This window comes from Meriones unguiculatus, chromosome 3, assembly GCF_030254825.1.
Source record: "Meriones unguiculatus strain TT.TT164.6M chromosome 3, Bangor_MerUng_6.1, whole genome shotgun sequence".
In the NCBI taxonomy this organism is placed as follows: domain Eukaryota; kingdom Metazoa; phylum Chordata; class Mammalia; order Rodentia; family Muridae; genus Meriones; species Meriones unguiculatus.
The window spans coordinates 1262962-1284746 of record NC_083351.1 but is presented as its reverse complement, the minus strand read 5'-3'; the positions used below and the strand labels follow the sequence as shown (position 1 = coordinate 1284746).

The 21785-nt window shown below is 49.3% G+C and overlaps 1 protein-coding gene across 1 annotated transcript; it reads right to left on the bottom strand.

The window, feature by feature from the left end:
• Positions 1–402: 402 nt before the first annotated feature.
• Prxl2b (peroxiredoxin like 2B) lies at positions 403–3238 on the bottom strand. The gene is made up of 7 exons (XM_021656401.2): positions 2992–3238; positions 2524–2728; positions 2153–2204; positions 1583–1646; positions 1411–1486; positions 1046–1164; positions 403–575 (listed from the first exon to the last, which is right to left on the bottom strand). Exons 1-7 carry the CDS (start codon positions 3139–3141, stop codon positions 549–551), a joined length of 693 nt encoding a protein of 230 aa, XP_021512076.1. The 5' UTR covers positions 3142–3238; the 3' UTR covers positions 403–548.
• Between the last annotated feature and the right edge of the window lie 18547 nt (positions 3239–21785).

Sequence of the window (21785 nt, the reverse complement as noted above, 5' to 3'; positions counted from 1 at the left end):
GAAACAGACATGATCAGCCTGACCCAGGCTTCTCCCAGGACAGCATCAGCAAAAGGTTCCCCGGTCTCCGTCTGCCATCTCGGCCCCGCATTAAGTTGGCTTCCGCCGTAGACACAGCAGACACCTGCCTCCCAGTCCCCACAACTGGGTTCCATCTGGGGGCTATGGCAGAGTCCTACCAAATTCTTCTCTCCTCAGCCTGCCTCCATGTCCTCAAGCAAAGGGCTACAGTGTTAGGTCACCTTGGAGGGAAATGACACAGTTGCCCCCAGGGTCCCATAACCAAGGCCTGAAGTCTGTCCTCTGGGAAGATGAACCTTCGACATCCCTCCTTCTGAAGGGACGCACAGTGTGGTAGGGACTGCAGAAGACGCAAAGGGTGGAAACAGTGAAGACACTCGCTGCCCAGGGCCTGCGCTTTAATGGCTCAATGCTGTTCAAAGACAAACAAGGTCCAGTGTCCCAGCCGGGATGAGGCTCCACAGTGATTCTTTCTATTCCAAACCCATGCAAGGTTGCGGATGCCTCCAGGTCCTCAGAGGCCGCTGTCACCTCCCACACACCTCTTCATCACACTGTGGGGACAACAGGGCCCTGTCAGTCCAGACACTCCTCAGGGACCAAGAGCAGTGGCACCCACCACACAAATAGAGAAAGGCTAGCTACGGGAAGTGGCCTCAGCCACACAGCACTCCCTTCTACTGGGAGCAGAGGACACCAGATCCACACTGATGCCTGACAGAGACACCCAGGACACAGCCCCGCCTCCTTCAACCCACAGCCTTGTCTCTGTCCTGCAGTTCCTACCCACAGTGGGGCCCTGCTTTGCCTGCCCACTGGCCTCACTGCTGTCCCATCTTTTCAGCCTGTTTCCCTCTACAAGCAGAGTTAGAGACACAGCTACATCCCAAAGCTGGCAACAGAGAAAACTGTAAATCCCAAAAGGCTGTAGCTCAGTTCCCGGCCATGCCAACCACTGTCCCAAAGGGAATTTTACATCCTTAGGGGTGGGTAACAAGCAGTGCTCCCCAAGGCCTCTGCTCACCTGGGATGGCTTGCTGGAGCAAACCTCTGCAGAGATGCCCAGGGCCTGCAAGATGTTCTCCTGCAGAACATAGTCACCTGGGGACTTCTGGATGAAGTGTAGCAATACTTTGTCACCACCTGTAGCCACAGGCAGGGAGTCTGCTTGTAACTTGCATCCATGTACCAGAGAGAGAGTAATCCACTAACCAAGCCAAGCAGCCCACCCTACCCCATGTACCAGAGAGAGAGAGAGTAATCCACTAACCAAGCCAAGCAGCCCACCCCTACCCCCCAGGCACCCAAGCCCAGAGGAAGAGCTATGAGGACATGGACCAGGACCACCAAGATGAGCAAGATGGGGCCCTATGCCCTTCCCTGACCCACCTTTGCTGACCACCAGCAGCCCTCCACTCTGCAGTAGGTCACCGGACAGATTCCCCTGGATGCCAATGGCCTTAGCCTAGGAAGATGGGACAGGACCCAGGTCAGTCCCTGAAGGAAGTCCCCAGGAATTCCCACCACGATTTCATCTTCTATGGCGTTGGCCAGCACAGACCTTGGAGGCTACATCACGCACAGGTTTCCCCAGGGCAGCTGGCAGGATGCTTAAGCTGTTGTACCTACAAAGACATAGGATCCCTAGTCTAGATTCTGGTGGTGCAGAAGTGACCATACCCACTTCTGTCTTACCCCAGTCCCAGGCAGCTCAGCAAGCACCCTAACCAAGAGGACATATAGAAGCCCTGGGAACCCCCAGGCTGAATACAGCTGGCCTGGGGCCCTGGAGAGGTAGTGGAGCAGCCCACCCCACCTTGCGGGGACTGAGCTCCAAGCTGAGTGTGCCCAGGGATCTGGCTCAGCTGGCACTGCCCATCATGACAGGCAGTCTGTGGCAACAGAGGGCTGAAATGGGCTGCAAGGTCCCTCCTGTTTATGAAACTGCAGAGGGTTGGACCAACACCCAAGAGCAGACCCCACAGAAGGGCTAGCTGAGTCCATGCCACCAGAGTCAGTTTCCACGGGACAAACTGAAACGCAGAGTCGAGGGTGGCAGCAAAAAGATACATAAGAGACCAGTGGCCACTCTGTCCTGTCCAGACCCATGCTCCCACACAGGCACACTTACCGCTTGAAGCCCAGCTCCTTATAGAATTGCTTGCTCTCATCAAGATAGAGTTCTAGAAAGGAAAGCCACAGGTATGTGCCCCAGACTTCCTACATTCTGCACTCTGTCTCCTCCACTTACTGTGCCCAGCTCAGCCCACCCAAGGCAGGAGGAGCAAGGCCGGATTGAATGTCACCACTGCTTAAACCGGAAGGGCAGGACTCATTGGGACTTTGCCACTAGGTCTAAGTGCCAGCCGGCGCACAGGCTGGAGACAGGGCAGGGGAGAGCTGAAGGTGCTGACACATGAATTCGTTCCTGTTGGGCCTGGAAAGGGATGGCAAGGGTTGGGCAGAGAGGTCAGCCCAGGCCGAGTCCGGGGAGAGTCGAACCTCCGGAGAAGTAACCACCATCCAGAAACTCCTGCAGGCCCAGGGCCTCAGGCCCCACGCCTACTAGGCGCACGTCGTGTTGGTCCAGGAGGGCCCGGAGGTTGCTGAGGTCCTGGGCGATCCAACGGCACACCATGCAGCCGAAGCGCCGCAGACCGGCCACCACACAAGCTTTGTCCTGCCACAGGCTCCTCAGCTCTACCGCCTGCAAAACGGATGGGTCAGGGGACGTGGACTCAGCACCCCGCTACGCTGGGCAGCCCCATGTCCTGCAGCGTGCTGCTCCAGGATTCATGGCCGAACTGGTCCTCCTGATGGTCCATCTGTGGACCATCAGCTGTACCCACGCCCAGCGTGCAAACCCACGGGGCTCCTCAGGACCTCCGATCCATCCAGCCCGTGTGAGCTGCCAGGGCACCCGGCCCGGTGCTAGGAGGCGTTCTCCAACCTGCGTCGGCCAGGCCTCACCTCCCCGGTCACTGCATGCTTTAAGACACACGCTCCTACGCGACCAAGGTCCACCGCACTCATGGTCTCCTGGATCCCTTCGGTTCGGGAACCCACACTCGAGCCGAGGGAGGTTCGCTCTGTCCGGCGCGGCCTCTTCGCTCTGCCCATACCCAGCCCATAACCCCGCCCCAGTCCTGGGCGGGGGGACTGCACCACCTCCTGGGATGCGGATCTCGGGGCCACGCGCTTGTCCCGCCCCAGACTCCGCCCCGGATACTAATCACATACACATCCTCCCTCCCCACCTCGCGGCGGATCCCCCTCCCCTCTCACCCACTTAGCGGAGAAAGTACTGAGATTTTATTTGCATATGCCTAAGCTCGTTGGCCAGTGGCGAGGCAGGTGAAGCTCAACGGCCTTCTGCAAGCGACGCGCTTGCGCGGATTGCGTTTGCATGGCTCTCGGCTAGCGTCGGGTGGTGCCTTCCAGTGCGGGGGGGGGGGGGGAGTGTTGGTGTTTGCGTCAAAAGTTGAAGCTGCGAACCAAACTCAGTCACTAGTGTGAGGAACAGCGGCACCTACGGGAGAGAAGGAGCAGCCTTTCCAAGCATGGGTTCCTGCCTTGCAAATTCCCAGAGTGTCAAAATCTGTTGACTTCCGTCATAAATTACCATTCCCTGCAGTGTTCGTGTCAGCTCTTAAACCACGGACTCAGAGTAAAGCCACCCAGAGGAACAGAACAGCTCCCAGCAGTCGGCCCTTGGAAGAACAGAGGGCCCGGGAATCTGCTTACCTGTCCTTTCTTCACTAAGCCCTGTGATGCTCCCTCGTGCCAAGTTCAGGCCCTGCTTGACTGGAGTTGGCTACCACTTGGGCAGTCTTTTGCCCCTGGAATTGGCACTATATTGAGGCCCACAGACAGATGCAGAGGTTGGAAAAGGAAGAGAGTGGCCACAAGGTTCCCAGCTGAGGCTGACCATCCAGGCAGGAAGTCAGGAACCATGCCACTATGTCAAAAGGGGTACAGGTGAGGGGCTGGAGAGGTGGTTCAGCAGTTAGAGCACTAGCTCCTCTTCCAGAGGACCCAGAGTTTGGTTCCCAGCCTCCCCACAACCCTCTGCAACTCCAGTTTGAGGGCATCTGATGCCCTCTTATGGCCTCTTTAGGCACCAGGCAGACACACTGACATATATGCAGGCAAAACACTCAAGAGTAGGGCTTTGATGCTGAATCAGTTAAAGCGACAGACAAGTGGAGAAGCCATCAGCTTTTGATTGACACGAGGTGTTCTCTACAGTTAGACGTTGTGGTGCTGTTGGAGTAGGTGTGGCCTTGCTCTGCTACCTGCAGATCAAGATGAACCCTCAGCTCTGTCTCCTGCACCACATCCGCCGGCATGCCGCCTTGTTTCCTGCCATGATGGACTAAACTCTGAAACTGTAAGCCAGCCCCGATGACGTGTTTCCTTTTATAAGAGTTGCTGTGTTCTGTTGTCTCTTCACAGCAGTAGAACACGGGCCAAGACACACGCCGAACTGAACATTGAAGCAGAGAAGTGCCAACCTCAGAGGACAGCTGGGTTTAACTTTAACCCAGCTCGGGTGGCTTTCATTGGGCTGTGCCACAGTAACAACCTCAAACCTCAGCTGGTCACAGCAACTAAGTTTAACCTCCTGCTCATGTGGGTTCTGCTCCTGGTGCTTGCTTCATTCTGGGATCCAGGCTGAGGGAGCCATGGCACTCTAGAGTGCGTCTTTCTCCTGGCAGAGTGGAACCCGGGCACATTGTTGGCCCACATGCCACTGGCCAGAGGCCAGCAATGTCCCAGTAGATTCTGGGGACAGGGAAACGTATGTCTTCCACAAAGCATTTTCTAGCCTGGAAATAAGCTAACTATCACTTGTTACGGTTACCAGAAAATATGAGGGTTTGGGCATGAACGGGAATGACTGCTGCTGGGTTCCTGCACTGACAAACCAGTTCAAGCCGAGAGTAAAAAGGCAGGTTTATTTGAGAACGGCTCTGGAGTGAGCTGACCGATCTTAGGGCTGGGCTGCAGTTTTTTTGTGAGGAAGCAGAGGGAGGCAGAGAAGTGATGGTGAGGTACTGCAGTTATAGCCTTATCTGAGTTTTTAGAGTGGTCTTATGTCTGGCTCTGTCCAGTGTTTTGCATGGGCTATTTTCAGGGCTTTTCCTAGTGTGGGCTTCTGGTGGGGATCTCGTCGTCATCCCCAGACCTCCAGCCTAACAATTACATGGAATGTAATCCCTTGTGGCACAGCAGACCGGAGAAGACTGTGTGTGTTGCCCACAAACAGGGCGATGCAAAGGTTCCTTACGGGTTACCAGGGCAAGCACAACCCTGAGCTATGACCTCGAAGAGTAGCTGGGTAGAAGAAGGAGATTTTGTCTTAGTCGCTGCTCAGTGGCTGTAAAAAGACAGCACCATGACCAAGGCAACTATTATGAAAAAAGCATTTGATGGCGGGTGTGCTTACAGTCTCAAAGGTTCGTCCATATCAGCCTGGCGGTGAGCATAGCAGCATGCAGGCAGGTACTGCCGCAGAATCTGAGAGCCGCCTCCTGGCTGTCCCACAGGGAGGCGAGGGAGGTGGCACTGGGAGAGAGGCACCAGTCTTTAGCCATCAGGCCCAGAGAATGAGAGGCATTTCTGTGGAGGAGGAGCATGGGAGAGGCTGACCTTTGTCTAGGCTGAGTGGGGCAAGTGACCCTCTGGTGTCCTGCTTGTCCACAGTCGGGGTGGGCCCAGCAGTGAGTGAGGCATTGGGTAGTGCTGCTCAGGGGTTGGTGGTTACCATAATCCAGGTGAAGCCCTTTGTCACTGAGTCCATTTTTTTAATCGGAGACATTGGGGGTCATTGCTGGTTCTGGGCATCTCTATCTGTCATAGGTAAGTTTAAACATCTTAAATTCCATATTCAGCAGAGCTCTGACAGCCTTGAGGGCTAGTATCTACCAGTCTTATCTGAGTTAAACAATCCTTGTCTGTTTTTAGTCATTAGTACTGTTTAGCATGACTGTAAATATGGTTTTGGACATATTAAAAATTTGGCAATTTATAAAATGACTTACTATTATCTTGCAGTTTAAAATTATCTTTACTTACCATTGAATTTTTAAGATTTATTCCTTCTGTATGCAATGTTCTGTCTGCATGTATACCTGCATGCCAGAAAAGGGTACCAGATCTCAGTATAGATCGTTGTGGGCCACCATGTTGTTGCTGGGAATTGAACTCATGACCTCTGGAAGGGCAATCAGTGCTCTTAACCTCTGAGCCATCTCCCCAGACCCTTAAAATTATCTTTAACAGTTTACAATAATTTAGTAGCTTTTTTTAAGACTAGGACTTTACATTTCATCCCTGTTAGGTTTGGCCTTAAAATAACAATTTTCAATTGAAACTCTTCTAGTATAAATTTTTGATCCATAAACACAGTTTGTAAAGACACTGGGAACTTTCCTGCTTCTCCTATGGTGCATTGTTATAGAACATAACACTTTTGTGCATGACTCAGTTTACAAAAAAAAAAAATTTGCTACAGCTTAACACTAGCAAAAGTAAGATTAGACATATAGTCTTAACTTGGTCCCTGTTAGCCTGAATAGACCTTAGGTAAGAAGAGACATACTTTTAAGCCAGTGATTTTCAACCTTTTTAATGCTGTAAAAACTTTAAAAAAGAAGCTTAACATCTCTCAACTGTGTTTTTGCAATATCATAATAAAGAGCCTTTTTTAAAAGCAGAGACTCACAGCAAAACTATAGTCTTCAGAAGGCAAAACCAAGCTTTAACAGTGTAAACAATTAATCTCTCTAAAATCAATAGCAAGTGGATTATTTTATGTTACAAAGTTTGGCTCTCAGCAAGGTCCGTTCCTGCACGTGCATGAGTGGGTGGAGGCGCAGCTCTAATATAGTAACCACGCACTGTTTTAAATCCTGTCTCCTCCAAACCTGGTTTTTAAGACAGGGCAGGAATTCTATAAACCTTGTGATTGTGCTTAGTCCAAATGGTGGTAAGCCCTACAACTATTGCCTTCTCCAGCCCATAGCAGAGACCCTGCCAGCACACGGCTGCCCTCAGTCAAGGCGGTGGTGAAAGCATGACTCTGTCTTCTTCAGCCCAGAGCCAGTGGTGACCAGTCATATGTTGTTAATGTCCGAGCGTGAGATCATGCCATATGTGTTGACATAATTGAAAGAATCAGACTAACTTTGTAACCTATGTTTCTTTTAATTGCCTTATAACTTATATTTGCAAGTTTTAGGCCCATGTTAATTAAAGCCTCTTAGTGCTTCTCCAGAGAGCCGAGGAATGTAAAAGTTCCTGACATTAGCCATCTGTGAGGGCAGAGATAAGGAAGAGAACAAGCAGAGATCTCTACTAAATGGAGAAAAAATCACCGGCTGGCGCCAGTGAGATGGGCTTTGTTTGGAAACTGGGCCAAATGGCCCCAGTCCTTCTCCTGACCTTTGATCCAAAGCCTGTAACCCCCACTCCTCAGAAAAGACATGGGATGAGTTACTCACCCACCCACATTTAACTGTGGATGGCAGGAAATTCCAAACTGACTTGAAGATCAGATATTTACGACAGGGCTGACTAGACCTAAGGGTGACCAGAACTAACAATTTTTTTAAAAGTTAGACACTTCATCCAATCCTAACTTGCCAAGAAGTCAACCCCAGGAGATTCCCGCCTTGTGTCTTTTAAAAACCTAAGCTCTTTGTCTCCCAGTGCCACTCCTAGCTGACCAGCAGGGGTGACCCCATTGTACAATGGTTAAAAAGAGTCTCTTGCGTTTTTACATCGATGGATGATTAGTTTCCTGAGTTCTCTTCATACCTTCTTATATTTAGGCTCTTGCTGGGCCTAACATTATGGGGGCTCGTCCGGGATTTAGGGGTACTGAGGAGAACTCTGGACAGTGGCTATCGGAGGACTCATCTGAGCTCAGAAGTAGGTACCGCGGTTGTCCTTGTCCTGTGTCTCTTGTCTGTTACATGTTTGTTCTGTTATACCAACAGTGGCAGTGTTGGGTTTATGGTCTGGCTCGCGAGCATCTGTAGAAGGGGTTCGAGTCCCCTGAGTGGTTCGAGGCCACTCGCCTGGAACGGTCTCATTAAGGCGGACAGACGTGTCATTAACACTGAGGCCGCGGGGCATCCTGTAGGACACTAAGCTTGCCCCTTTCTGTGAACAGGGAGGAGATGGAGAGATTCCGCTCCTCCAACCTGGATTGGGGGTGCTCCCCCAACAATCTGAGTCTGTGCGCCTTGGCCAAATAAGGCAAGGTGGCAATTCCTGTGTCTCTCATGTATGTATGTGTTTTTCTGTGGCTGTTTCTTTGTAGACTTGGACTGACGAAAATTTGGACAGAGGACAGTTAAAATTAGGACTTGTTCTCAGCTGGGAAGGGCACATGGCTGCATGGCAGGTGACACCAAGCAGTGTGCTCTCCCTCCCGAGGGAGCCGAGGAGGGAGTGCTTTCAGGTGGCTAGGGAGACGCGGTGGAGCTGGCTGCCGGCGCTGAGCTTGGGCACTTGAGCCTCTGTGGAATAACAGTGCACACCCAGCAGGGCACGGGTTTGATGTGGCCCCTTGTGATGGGCAGCCAAAGAGGGAGAGGCCCGGCTGCGAAGCGGGTTCAGGACCTGCGGGGGAGGTAAGTTAGAGTGAAGCTCACAAGAGAGCCAAGGGAGCAGGCAAGGCTCGTGGGCTCCCTTGGTGGAAGTCCTTGTACGTGGCTAGGTAGGGAGCAGCACCCGACAGGAGCTGCTCCAGCCGCTGAAAGTGAGGAAAAACTCCTCCCCCTTGCCTTCAAGTCAGCTCAGCAGGGAAGTGAGCAGCAGGAGCTCACCAAGGCCTCTTGTTCCTCTCTTCCCTCCTCCCACCTAGGGGGCGTGAGTCAATAGCAATTTACAGATCAAACAAAGACGTAGGAAGAAACCTGCAGTTGCTGTAATGTTTAGAGTTACAGCTGAGTCTAAATTAAAAAAAAAAAGTTTTGTCTGTCTATTTAAATATATGGCCATTTTATAATTATTTTCAACTGGTCTTAAATGGTTGGTATGATAAAAAAATAATTGGGTATGTTTTAAGGTTAAATTCAAATTCTTGTTTAAAACACATATATGTGCCTATGTGTTTGTAGGGTCTATAAATGCATATGTTTAAATAACAACAATGTAAATTGCCACATGGTGTAGCTCAGAAAAAGAACAAAGTTTGCAAAATCTCTGAGTCAAAATGATTTTATTTCCTTTTAGGATAAGAAGGAAGTCTTGTTCTGAGTTGGTAGTGGTTCCAAAGATTGGGTTGTTTACACTGATAAATTTTGGTCTTAAAAATCTGGTTTTGACTTTTAAAATTATGGTTATGCTTTATAAATTTACTCCAGAAAAAGATACTTTGTTTTGATATTGCAAAGATGAGTTTTAAAAATGTTTAAGATGTTAAAACATTTATAGTTTATCAGATTTTTTTAAGCAATAACTCTTGGGCAGTCTAACAACGAACTTGGAACAGTTTCCCAACCCTTTGAAAAATTAAAAAAAAAATTTGATGGGAGTTTTTCTGTTGTCTAAAAGAAAGAGAGAGTGAGCAAGAGATATTAAAGAAAGAAATAGCTTGTCTAAAACAAGAGTGTCTGGTTAAGCCAGAAAAACGAAGTTATGAACCTAAAGGTATATAGAATGTTATAAAAGGTCTGTGTATGTATATAAAAGCCAGGGGGCATATGAGTGATGTTTGCTTTGGTTCTTTATACCTGCAAATATTATTTGGGAAAAAAACTATAAAATATCTTGTACTTCATTTAAAAGGCTGGTGATTCTTCATTGCAAAATGTTTTCTTATGTTCTCTTTAAAAAAAAAATCTGGCTGACAGGTTTGATGTGGACAGAATAATTCATACAGTTTAAAATTGTTCCATGCTATTGTTTGTTCTGAACTGTTCTGTTAGGCAATTGGTTCTCAGACTTATTTGATCCCAGTGTGTAAAGCTTTTTGCTCTTAAGTTTTAAAAAGATGGGGAGGTTCATAAGATTTGCTAGCCCCTTTATAAATTGTGACTGATTAAAGGTCTTGTTTTGACTTTAGTCAGAAAGAGCAGATTTAAAGTTACACTATAGACTAAGCTTTACCCAGTCCTTTTGTTTAGGTTGTTTTTCTAAGGTTAAATTTAGGATGGGTAACTATAAAGTTTGCCTATATGAATCTACTTGAAATTTGATTCTAAAACATGCATCTAAGGAATATGCCAAATTAGAGATTATAGCATTCTGTTTTATAGGACACAATTTAGAGCAGATGATAAAAATAGACAGAGTAACTCAGATATGCTGGCCCTCAAGCTTGTCAGAGATCTGATGAATATGGCATTTTAACATGTGTAAGTTCATTGTGACAGAAAGTCCCAAAATCCTGGCAGTAGTTCCCCAAGGTCTCCGAGAAGATTTGGACAACGACAGATGACCGTGACTCTGGATTGTGGTATGCTAACCACTGGGCAATACTGCCCCAACTGGCCCACTACTAGAGCCCAGCCTAACTGTGGATGCAGCTGTGGACACCTGCAGAGTCATTGTTTGACAATGTCTGAGGTGAGGTGAGGTCAATCTCTCCTGTTCCTCTTCCCACAGCAGCAATTTCTCATCCTCTATGCCTGATGGCTGGATTGCCTCTGCTCAGGAAGCCAGGAGACCACAGGAGCCAGGGACACTGCCTAGGTGATGGACTACCTAGTCATCTCTGTCATTTTGATTGGTACATGGATTGGTACATTTACTTAGCTCATAATTTATCCTTCTCAGGTCTCTGATCACATTGATAGCTAGGCTGAAAGGCTAGGCTAAGTTAACTGTAGCTTGGCAGCTAAAGAGCAGACAAGTAGGTCCACTATCAGCTCATTGGACAGTTCATTAGTTAGTTAGAACTACTAGGTACTATATCTTTTGTGTAAAAAGAAAAACAGGTTTGCCCTGCTCACAGGCTTTATATCAGTTGCCTGTGTCTTATGACAAGTAGTTGGATAAAAAGATATAGAGCTTATGTAGGGTCTGAGGATATAGGAGTTTAGGTTATAATGATTTAATTATTTATTGCAGAGCTGGGAATTGAACCTAGCACCTCAGACTTACTAAGCAAGTGTTCTACCACTGAGCTACATGCTCAGTGCTCAGTTTAGGTTATAAAAATAAAAAATGTTTTTTGGTCTAAAAAAATGTTTCAGGGTTATGCAAAAAATTTAGGGAGTCTAAATGTTTTAAAATATATAAAAATGAGTTATAATGATAAAAAATGATTTAAGACATATTAAAAAGGGGAGATATTTTAGATTTCTTCTCTTTGCTACCCTTGTGCTTATACTGGTTAAGATTTAAGAAGTTCAGAATTTTGGCATTGATCAATAGACTTCTGATAAGTTGATGGGGCACTGACTGCTTACTATTCAGTCACAAGCTTGAAATTTTAATTTCCTTTGGTTGTTTTCTGGAAATAGATTTAAAGGTACTTATCATCATGCTAAAAACATCTGTTTAATGTATATATCTGACCCAAAAGTCATAGCTTTTATCATGGTATTCTTAATGTCTGCCGTTTCTGGGGTAGACTTTGACACAGAAATATCTTAAACCTACTCCTTCTAGTTGCTTTGTTAAGAAAAATCCGAGCATCCAGGGTTTAGCAGTAAAGCCATTAATGTATTCCTGTCTAAATGTACAAAAAGTAGCTGAGCTCCTTTGATGGCTGATTACCAACAGGGCTCACAGTTAAAATGTGAGAGTTTCAGACTGTGGACAAACTTAAGTTGTTTATAAAAGGTACAAAACAAACACCTGACTGGTGCCCATTCTGTTGGATATAGTTTTACCTGTTACTCTCAAAATGTTGTTGTATTAGATTTGCTGATATGTTACTTTTCTGAGTCTTTTAATATATATTTTCTTTTGTGTACCAAAAATTCATATGAGTTTATAAAAATCAAAAGGTCATGAGACCTAGATCTGGCATAGCTCAAACAGATCCCAGATGAGTTTTTCCCTGGTCTTAAGATTCCTCATTTTTCCCATGTAATAGACAAATCTTAACTTCTGTCTCTAGTCTGAATTTGTCTCAGCAGATTTTCACCTGGTTGACTCTATTTCCGGGACCAGCTATGGACTGCAAGCTGAAATCTGGACTTTTTGGAAGCTGACATGACTGGTCCCCATCTCTTCAATTGAATCGACTAACCAGAGATTGTTAAGGACTGCCTTGCCTCATTGACCAGCCTTTGACTGGCTCCTAGTAATCTTTACTAAATTAGGAAAAACTTATAATTGGACAAAAGGCCATGATTTTGGCATCAAAATAACAGATTCTAGTATCTTGGGTGAGAGCTCTAAAGATCCAGAAAAAATTCAGTTAAAAGCAACTCCCTTGGGCACTCAAGAAATGGGACCCTTAGCTACTCTGCTTGTTTTTTTCAATGTTTGAACCCTGCATTGTAAATCATCTGGTTATGTTTATTAGGAAAAAGATTAGTGCAGTGCAAGTGCTTACACTAAGATAACATTACCAAAGAGTAAATATGACTGGGCATGGAATGAAAACTAAAACCCAGATAATTACAGACTAAGGTAACTACCCACGTACTCTCCCCAACTTTTGACCAGCATCTTTCAAACTGAGATATCAACGGCCCAGTCATCAGCATGAAGACAGATCTTCGACCCACTGTCCCATTCTACAGGCTGAAATGTTGAGTCAAAGGGCAAAATTTTCTTGAAGTAGAATCCTCACTCTACAGCTGCTTCATGATTGAAGCAGTTACAAGGAGAAGGGGGAAATGAAAGAATCAGACTAACTTTGTAACCTATGTTTCTTTTAATTGCCTTATAACTTATATTTGCAAGTTTTAGGCCCATGTTAATTAAAGCCTCTTAGTGCTTCTCCAGAGAGCCGAGGAATGTAAAAGTTCCTGACATTAGCCATCTGTGAGGGCAGAGATAAGGAAGAGAACAAGCAGAGATCTCTACTAAATGGAGAAAAAATCACCGGCTGGCGCCAGTGAGATGGGCTTTGTTTGGAAACTGGGCCAAATGGCCCCAGTCCTTCTCCTGACCTTTGATCCAAAGCCTGTAACCCCCACTCCTCAGAACAGACATGGGATGAGTTACTCACCCACCCACATTTAACTGTGGATGGCAGGAAATTCCAAACTGACTTGAAGATCAGATATTTACGACAGGGCTGACTAGACCTAAGGGTGACCAGAACTAACCAATTATTTTAAAAGTTAGCACTTCATCCAATCCTAACTTGCCAAGAAGTCAACCCCAGGAGATTCCCGCCTTGTGTCTTTTAAAAACCTAAGCTCTTTGTCTCCCAGTGCCACTCCTAGCTGACCAGCAGGGGTGACCCCATTGTACAATGGTTAAAAAGAGTCTCTTGCATTTTTGCATCGATGGATGATTAGTTTCCTGAGTTCTCTTCATACCTTCTTATATTTAGGCTCTTGCTGGGCCTAACAATAATGTTCTTGTGGACTATGTGCAGTTTACCCTTGTTCATTCAAGCTGATTTCTCTACCCTGCTGTCTGGTTTCAATCCAGACACTGCACTGTGATGTTTATTCTAAGTATCTCCTGTCTCAAGGGCCCAGGCCTGCTTCACCTCTCTTCTCTCCTCACTGCCTGACAGTGTAAGACCTGGGAGGCTGCAGAGTCGGCTAGGGATGGACTCAGAGCCGGCCGAAAGCTACCTGTAGCATTTTGTTATTGTTTGTTTGTTTAAATTCTCCTTTATTTGGGGTGTTTAGGCCTCTATCTCCCTTCCACCAACCCCCCCAATCTTAAGTAGGAGAGAGAAAAGGTTAGTGGGGAGAGGGCCCCAGACCCCTTTACTCATCCCTGCTGTTTTTAGGGCTCTGTACCAATCTCCATCAACCACAGATGCAGCCAGCAGCCTCCATGCCGCTGCGCCCCACAGCGTTTCTCTTTGTCTGTCTGCTCCAAACTGCCACACCATCCCTGGTCTCTGGTCTCTCCAAACTGCTCCATGCCACATGCCAACACCGAAAACCACAGAGAATACCTCTCCAGAACACCACACAGTCTCTTTCTCAGCCTCTTATTTATACTCTCAGAGTCCTAGGCATGGAAGGCTGTCACCAGCTGGCAAAGATCACGCCCCACACGTGACAGTTGACAGGAGTGGACAAACTGTAGCCCAAACTAAAATCCCACGAAAACGAAAAGCATATTTTCATAACATATAAAGAAACTGAAACTTCTGTTACACAGAGGCTCCCAGCAGGGCCTGGGAACAGACTCTTCAGAATCCTAGGGGAGTCTGAGCGCTGGTTAGCCTGCTTGAGCAAACAGGAAGGACACTCTGGCTCCTTCTAGCCTGGCCCACCCTCCATCTCCTTATCTTCAGGGACAAATGAAAGAGGAATGCAGTGCAGAGCGCAGAGGGCTCATGAGGACACTTGGGTGTTGAAGGGGGTCTTGTTGGGATCAGTAAGCAGGCACTTCTACAGGCAGCCCCAAGGGACCTGACAGACCAGTTATCAGGCATTTGTGAAGACACCCAGACCACCTGCTGACCACCTGGAACTACCTGCGCATGCCCTGGGTCACCCTATAAGAGAACTGGAGCCCTCCCCCCCCTCTCTCTCTCTCTTACTCTTCCTCTTTCTCTCTCTCTCTCTCTGCAACCCCCCTTCCCCTAATAAACCTCCCACGTGGAACCAATCTTGTGGTGTGATTTGTGAACCCACGTGTAACCTTCACAGGCGCTCGCTTCCCAACATTCCTACGTCTCCCAGCATTGGTGCGCTGGTCCTAACAGGTCTCAGACACCAGATTCTCAGCACAAAGGAGATTTCTTCTTGTGGAGTTGTGGGGAGAGACACAGACGACAGCAGCTGTGACTGCAGGGGCAGTTTTTAAGGAAAAAGGATGGAGTCCGCCTTAGGATAAGTTGGTAAATCCTGGTTGTACAGTGTTGATTGCTGGACCTTGGTGTTTTGACAGTTGGACCCTGAAGCTTTAGCCAGGCATAAGGAAGTAGTCAAATAAGGAAACAGACCTGGGTGGCTTGCTTTAGGAATGTATTCTAACCATTTAGCAAGAAAGAGGGAATGGGGAAGGGCAAAGCCCACCGGCACCATGTAGGCCCGTTGGAACCCTTCAGTTGCCCTCTGGGGAGGCAGCCACAAGGAAAGACCAATTTTAGGGTGTCCAGCCAAGAAGCCAGGATTTTGGGTTCTGCCCGAAGCAGATTTATCAGACCAAGTAGACAGGAGGAGGAGAAGTCTGAGGTGGGGCCTAGGAGGCATGGAGTGAGAGAGAGGCCTGCAGCCTGCCACCTGGACTCCAGGACGGAGGAGGGGCTTTGCTGCCCTTGTGATAGCTGTGAGTCCTTGGTTGCAGGCTCCTATAAAGTTTCCTGGATGTGAAGTTGTCAGAATAACACAGAGTCAGCAGTGTCAAGAAGAAGGTTAAGAAGGAATGGCTCAGAGAGATGGCTCAGAGGTTGAGTGCTGTCTGCTCTTCCAGAGGTCCTGAGTTCAACTCCCAGCAACCACATGGTAACTCACAGCCATCTGTAATGAGAGCTGATGCCCTCTTCTGGTGTGCAGGCACACACGCAGGCAGAATATTGTATAAATAATTTTTTTTTTGTAAAGGAGTGGCTCTCCCCTCACTTGGCATTACCACAGACACTTGGCCAGTAACCAGCCTTGTTTGGAAAGCCCCGCAGTGGGCACTGCCCAGCCCCTGTGTGTTCAGTGCCAGGCTGGTGGCACCCTCGTTAGGAATCCTTGTGGGCAGAGATTATTGCTTCAGGACATGCCCTTATCTGTAAAAACTCCCCTGGGCTCAGCCTCCTTGAACGTGGCCATGCCCCTACCTATCTGAAACTCCCCTGGGCTCAGCCTCCTTGAACGTGGCCATGCCCCTACCTATCTGAAACTCCCCTGGGCTCAGCCTCCTTGAACGTGGCCATGCCCCTACCTATCTGAAACTCCCCTGGGCTCAGCCTCCTTGAACGTGGCCATGCCCCTACCTATCTGAAACTCCCCTGGGCTCAGCCTCCTTGAACGTGGCCATGCCCCTACCTATCTGAAACTCCCCTGGGCTCAGCCTCCTTGAACGTGGCCATGCCCCTACCTATCTGAAACTCCCCTGGGCTCAGCCTCCTTGAACGCCCACTGTTCACTGTTGCACACGCACGTCCCTTGGAACGCTCTCTTGTTTCCAAATTCTTGGAGACTTGCTCTGCTTGTCATCAGGTCAACAAGATTTGGAGCAAAAATGTCACCACAGAGAGGAGGTACAAAGGAGGCAATGGTAGGAGGGCCCTGAACATAAAAATGTGCAAGTGTTACAGGTCACTGTGCCATCTTTCCTGCTCCTTGGCAGGGCTTGGTCTTGGGCACCACCTGTTCCTGGCAGGCTGACTGAATCTCAGGGGTCCTTTTTGCATGTGCACACATGTGCATGTGTGTGCATAGCATGCCTGCATGTGTGTCCGTCCTGGAGGCTGAAGTTGGCTCTGTCTGTCTTCAGTCAATTGACACTTTATTTATAGGGTCGGGAGTCTCCAATGCTGGCTCATCTGTCTAGCCAGCTTGCTTTGGTGGTGTTATCTGGAAGTGACACCACAGGCCTTGGCCATGGCACTCTGCACACTCCACCCACTCTGTGAGTCCTGCCCTTAGGACTGCCCAGGTCAAAGCTGAGCCTTGCCGCTTTCCTTCCTGCCAGCCTCTGTGGGCCACCCCCACTCCTGGAGCATTTCCAAGGCAGCACCTCCGAGGCCCCACGACACCCCGGGGAGGGTCTACCGGGCACAGGGAGCAGGGGCTGTTGGAGGGGAGACCTGTTGTGGGGAAGCCTCAACCTGGCCCCATGTGCTCATACACAGCCCTGTGACCCAAGGTTAGGGATCCTGGCAGCTGAGAGGAGGGACTTCCATCTGGGACACAGCAAGGACCTGGAAACCTCCAATTGTGGCCACCTCTCCATGCTATCTGAGTCCTCTTGCCTAGACATCAATAGATGTGGAAAGGGCAGGGTAGTGGCGCACGCCTTTAGTTCCAGCGCTCAGGAGACAGAAGCAGGCAGATCTCTGAGTTCAAGGCCAGCCAGGGCTATACAGAGAAACCCTCAAAAAGACAAAAACAAAACTAGACAGGGAAAGGAGTTCTTCCTGGAGCGGTAGACCCTGATCAAGGAAGAATGCAGCTAGAGATCACGCGGGCGTTCCATGCAGCAGCCCTCAGGGCTCACTCCATAGGCAGGAGCAGGGAGCGCCTCAGGGCTCACTCCATAGGCAGGAGCAGGGAGCGCCTGGGACACATGACACAGTGTGGACCCCCTCGTGCCAACCTAGCATCTTAGTCACCGTTCCATGCCTGTGAGGAGACACGCTGACCGAGGCAAGTCTTAGAAAAAGGAAGCTTTAATTGGGGCCCTGCTCACAGTGTTAGAGGATTAGCCCGCTATCATCAGGGCTGGGGAAGACCTCCATGACACACAGCAGCAGGAAGAGAGGGAGCGACAAAGAGACACGGCCTGGTGTGGACCTTCTGAGACCACAAAGCCCGCCCCTGTGACACGCCTCCTCCAGCAAGGCCACAGCTCCTAACCCTTCCCAACAGTTCAACTGGGGCCTAAGTGTGCAAATATATGAGCCTACGGGGACCATTCCCATTCAAACCACCACACCCAGGTTCTCCTTGCGTCATCAAGAAGTGAGAAAACCAGACTGATGTGCAGGAAGGAGGCTCTGGGGTGGAGGACTCTATGCCCCTGAGTTGGGAGAATGCAGGCCTATGCTGCTACAGCCAGCACGCTTAACCATGGTTCCCCTCACAGCTGGCTCTCCTCCACCCAGAGCACAGAGCTCCCTGTGGTCACACATGGCAGCTGCTCTGAGCTCAGGAGCCCACGTGCCTGCATAGGACACCTGTGTACCCTCCGCTGCTGTCATGTGGCTATTTCCTCCCAAATAAAGCAACCCCTCCTGGAGGGAGGAGGGGAGGCCGGGGAAGTAAAGGAAATTTAGATGGCCTAGGATGATTCTAAAACCCTACAGTTCACATGACCCCTCCCTAAGATGATAAAAGCAGTGGCCAGTGCTGGGGAGAGAAGGTTCATTGGCCAACCAAGATGCTTACAAGTAGAGCAGGGAGCTCCGTGGGCACGGCTTTCCTGAGCTGTCACTCAAGTTGGGGTGGGCTTTTCACTAATAAAGCTGCCTTTGAGTTATTCAGACTCTGTGCATGACAAAAAAAAATTCACTGGTTCTCAAAGCTAGACCTAGGAAGTATCAGGCTTTTTTGGTCTGTCTTCAGTGCCCTCTCTGGGGTAACTAGACATTTGCTGATCTCTTCTAAGCAAAAAACACACAATCCATGAAGAAGAGAACTAGGCTGAAACCCAGCCCTGTGGCCAAAGGTTGCCCTGTCCCTCGAGCCATCCACTGACCCGGAGAGACAGGTCCAGCCCTGTGGCCTATCTCTCAGTGCAGGAGCTACCATGGCATAGTGTGGCAGGCCCCAGACCAGGGGAAACCACCATTGGGAAGAAGGCTTGCTACAGCCCCGCCTCCATGCCACAGATGGCCACCCGGGGAAGCCCCGGGGTTGATCAGCAAGCAGAAGAAGCAAGGTACCTACAGGTAAGAGCCTTCAGGTGGTTTCCATGGAAATGGCCAGACAAGGCCCATTGAGCAGGCCTAGGCTTGGCTGTTATAGATGGCCTCCCAGACTCTATGGTACAGAGAATAATCCTGGTTGACGCACATGGACCCTGAGGTCATAAGCTGAAGACCTGGCCTGGGCTGGTTGGTGTAGATGGTTTTACAGGCTCTGTGCTATATGGGCCAATCTTAGCTCTTGGCTCTAGGGGCCGTTGGCCTGCGGGGTAGCTGTGGCTCGCCTGCAGAGAGGAAGATATTCTAAACACTTTGTTCTTCACACTGACTCTCAGACTATTGAAGCAGTGGGTCCCTGGGGATTGGAATTACCCCAGAAGTCTCATATTATGAGAAAAGAAAGCCTAAAGCTTGAGCCAGTCAAAAGAGAAAGCAGAGTTTTAGTCTGTCAGGCCATGTCACAGGAGAGGCAGTCATGGGTCTGGGGGAACCACGGCAACTGCTGAAGCATGAATAACTCTGTTCTCTACTTCAACTCCAACCTCCGGTCAGGACTGCAAAGGTGGACGCGCAGGGGTCACTGGAGCTCTGTCCCTTTTCCAAGTATGGCTCTCTGCAGACTCCATGCTAGTGAGTCCTGCCCTTCCCAATTCCCAGGCCTCAGATGAACCTCAGCACTTTCCTTCCCACTGGCCCCTGTGCTGCCCTCTGGGCATTCGGTGCCATCCCCTCACCCCAGCCTCTGTGGACCACACCTCATTCCCAGAACACTCCAGAGGCGGCACCTCCGAGGCCCCATTACAGCAGGGGTGGGCCTGCAGGGCAAAGGCCTTCAGAGCCCTATCTAGGTAATGAGACATTTCCTCACATCTCCCAGGATAGAGTCACACCCCACATGAAGAAGAGAAGCTGGGCTTGAAGGTACTGGTTCTGGGGACCCGTGGCTCCAGTGTTGATCCAGACTGGGCATCCCCAGTGTCCTCCTCGGCCTCAGACAGCCAACTCAAGGAACACAGTGCTACACACCTGCCCCAGGCCTCAGTTTGTTCCGGTGGCTGTGAACTCTGTCTACGCTGGTTGAGCGTGCATACCCTGTCCTGCTCCGGGAGGGCAGAGGGCAGAGAGAAGAGGGCTCTGCTGTGGCAGAGCAGCAGGCATCGATCCCAGGCTCACGTCTCTGCTCCCGAAGTTGTAGGCCCACCCACCCTGCCAACACCAAAAGCAGCGCTCAGGCCCCACTGTGCCCAAATCTTATTTAACAGTCAGTCCCCGTCCCCCACCTCCCAGTGATTCTGACATCTACTTTGTTAATTCAAAATTCTAGGGCAACCTTGGTGTTGTGTTTGGAGACCAGGCCCTAGATGTAGTCAGAGCAAAGCCAGAGGCCTACAGATCTACAACAATACAGTGGACATTTTACTGGGCAAAATATGGTCCTGAGGGGCAGAAAACTGAACCCTGCAATTCAGATCAGAATGAAGAGTTTAGAAAGTGATCAGGAGAAAAGTGAATTTACCTCAAGCTCACACCAGGGGCATCAAGTGCTCTCTGTATGCTGGTGGCACCAAGTCCCCACATAAGATCCCATGTTACAAGCCACTGATTTTGTCTCCTTTAGTTTGCTGGGAGACTCTCCGAAGAAAACAGACCAGACAGGTCATTGGCTGCATCTGACCTGTCTGTCTGCATCTGCACCTCACAGATCAATGAGGTTAGGAAGGCTGCATCCGTGCGTGTGCACACACACCCAGCTTGGCGTGGCTCCCTGGAGGACAGAGGCTCCCGGTGTTACGTGATCACCAGGTTCATGTTCGGGTGTCCTGTGAGACATTCATGTTCTGTCATTCTGCAGTCTAGCTGCAGCCCACCTGAAACAGCAAATTTGTATAAAGTGTCCATACCTGCCTCCTCACTCAACTTCCGTAACATACTGCTTCCTCTCTGTGTGCCACAGGCGGATGAGCTGGTGAGCAGCAAGGTTATACGGGATAAAGAAGAGAGACACATGAAATGTTAAAGATAGATGATAACGAGAGAAGACGGGTGGATGACAGATGCACAGACGAGAAAGATGGACACAGAGATTGTGCTGGTTTGAATGCTTGGCCCCCAGTTAGCAGAGCTGTTTGGGGAAATTCAGAGATGTGGCCATATTGGAGGAGGCGGGTCGCTGGGGTTTAGAGTTTTCAAAAGGCCACAGGACCAGCCTCTCTCCGTCTTCCTCCGCCCCCTCTATGTGTGTGTTTGTGTGTGTGTGTACCTGCTGCTTGTAGATAAGGATTCAAAGTTCTCAGCTACTCCTCCAGGGCCACGCCTCTGCTTCCTGTCATGATGATAATGGATTAACCCTCTGAAACTGTGAGAAAGCCCTTTCTTTTATAAGAGTTGCTTTGCCATGGTGTCTCTTCACAACAATAGAAGAGTGACTAAGAAGGAGATAAAATGATAGATATGCTGAGCTGTGACATGTAGCAACAATGAGACTTTCCGTTGCTGTGCAAGTACCTGGGGGAACTATTTCAAGGAGAAGGCTGTTCCGCAGTGTCCGTGGTCACTGGCTCAGTTGCTTCTGGGCCTGCAGTATGGCAGGGGTCCACGTGGATCTGTACAGCAGAGCACAGTGGCCCAGCTCACAGCAGCCAGGGAGCAGAGGGGGAGTGTTGGTTCTCCTGAACTTCATTCCCTTTTTTTCTTCCGTCTGGGCATATCTCATGGGATGGTTGTGCCTTTGCTCAGGACAGGATGGCTTATCCCTGGAGGTGCTCCACAGATGCACCTGAGTGTCCTTGACTGAGCTCGCAGGTGCCTCTGAACTCAATCAAGCTACACTCAAGGTCAACCTCTGCGCACCTCAGAATGAGCACACTTAGCCGCAGTCTCAACTCCTAAATGCAAACAGTTCTTGGGAGAAGAACTGCTGTACTGCTGAGGGGACAGGGAAGCCTAGAATGCAGCGCTCAGCTTGACAGCAGCCACTTCCATAGAATGATGTGAAATGTGCAAGGAATCTCGTTGGGAAGGGTGCCCACAGAAGCACTGGGGCCAGGAAAGATGGCAGGGATGAAATAAAGCCACAGAGTAGGATGAAAAACCCACGGTTACCTTCACATCCATGAGGGTGATTGCTCCTCCT

Coding starts and splice junctions, on each gene's coding strand:
- Prxl2b (XM_021656401.2), bottom strand. CDS start 3,141: ATGGGCAGAGCGAAGAGGCCGCGCCGGACAGAGCGAACCTCCCTCGGC. Junction 2,729..2,991: donor AGCATGCAGTGACCGGGGAG/GTGAGGCCTGGC, acceptor TCCGTTTTGCAG/GCGGTAGAGCTGAGGAGCCT. Junction 576..1,045: donor GCTCCAGCAAGCCATCCCAG/GTGAGCAGAGGC, acceptor TTGTCCCCACAG/TGTGATGAAGAGGTGTGTGG.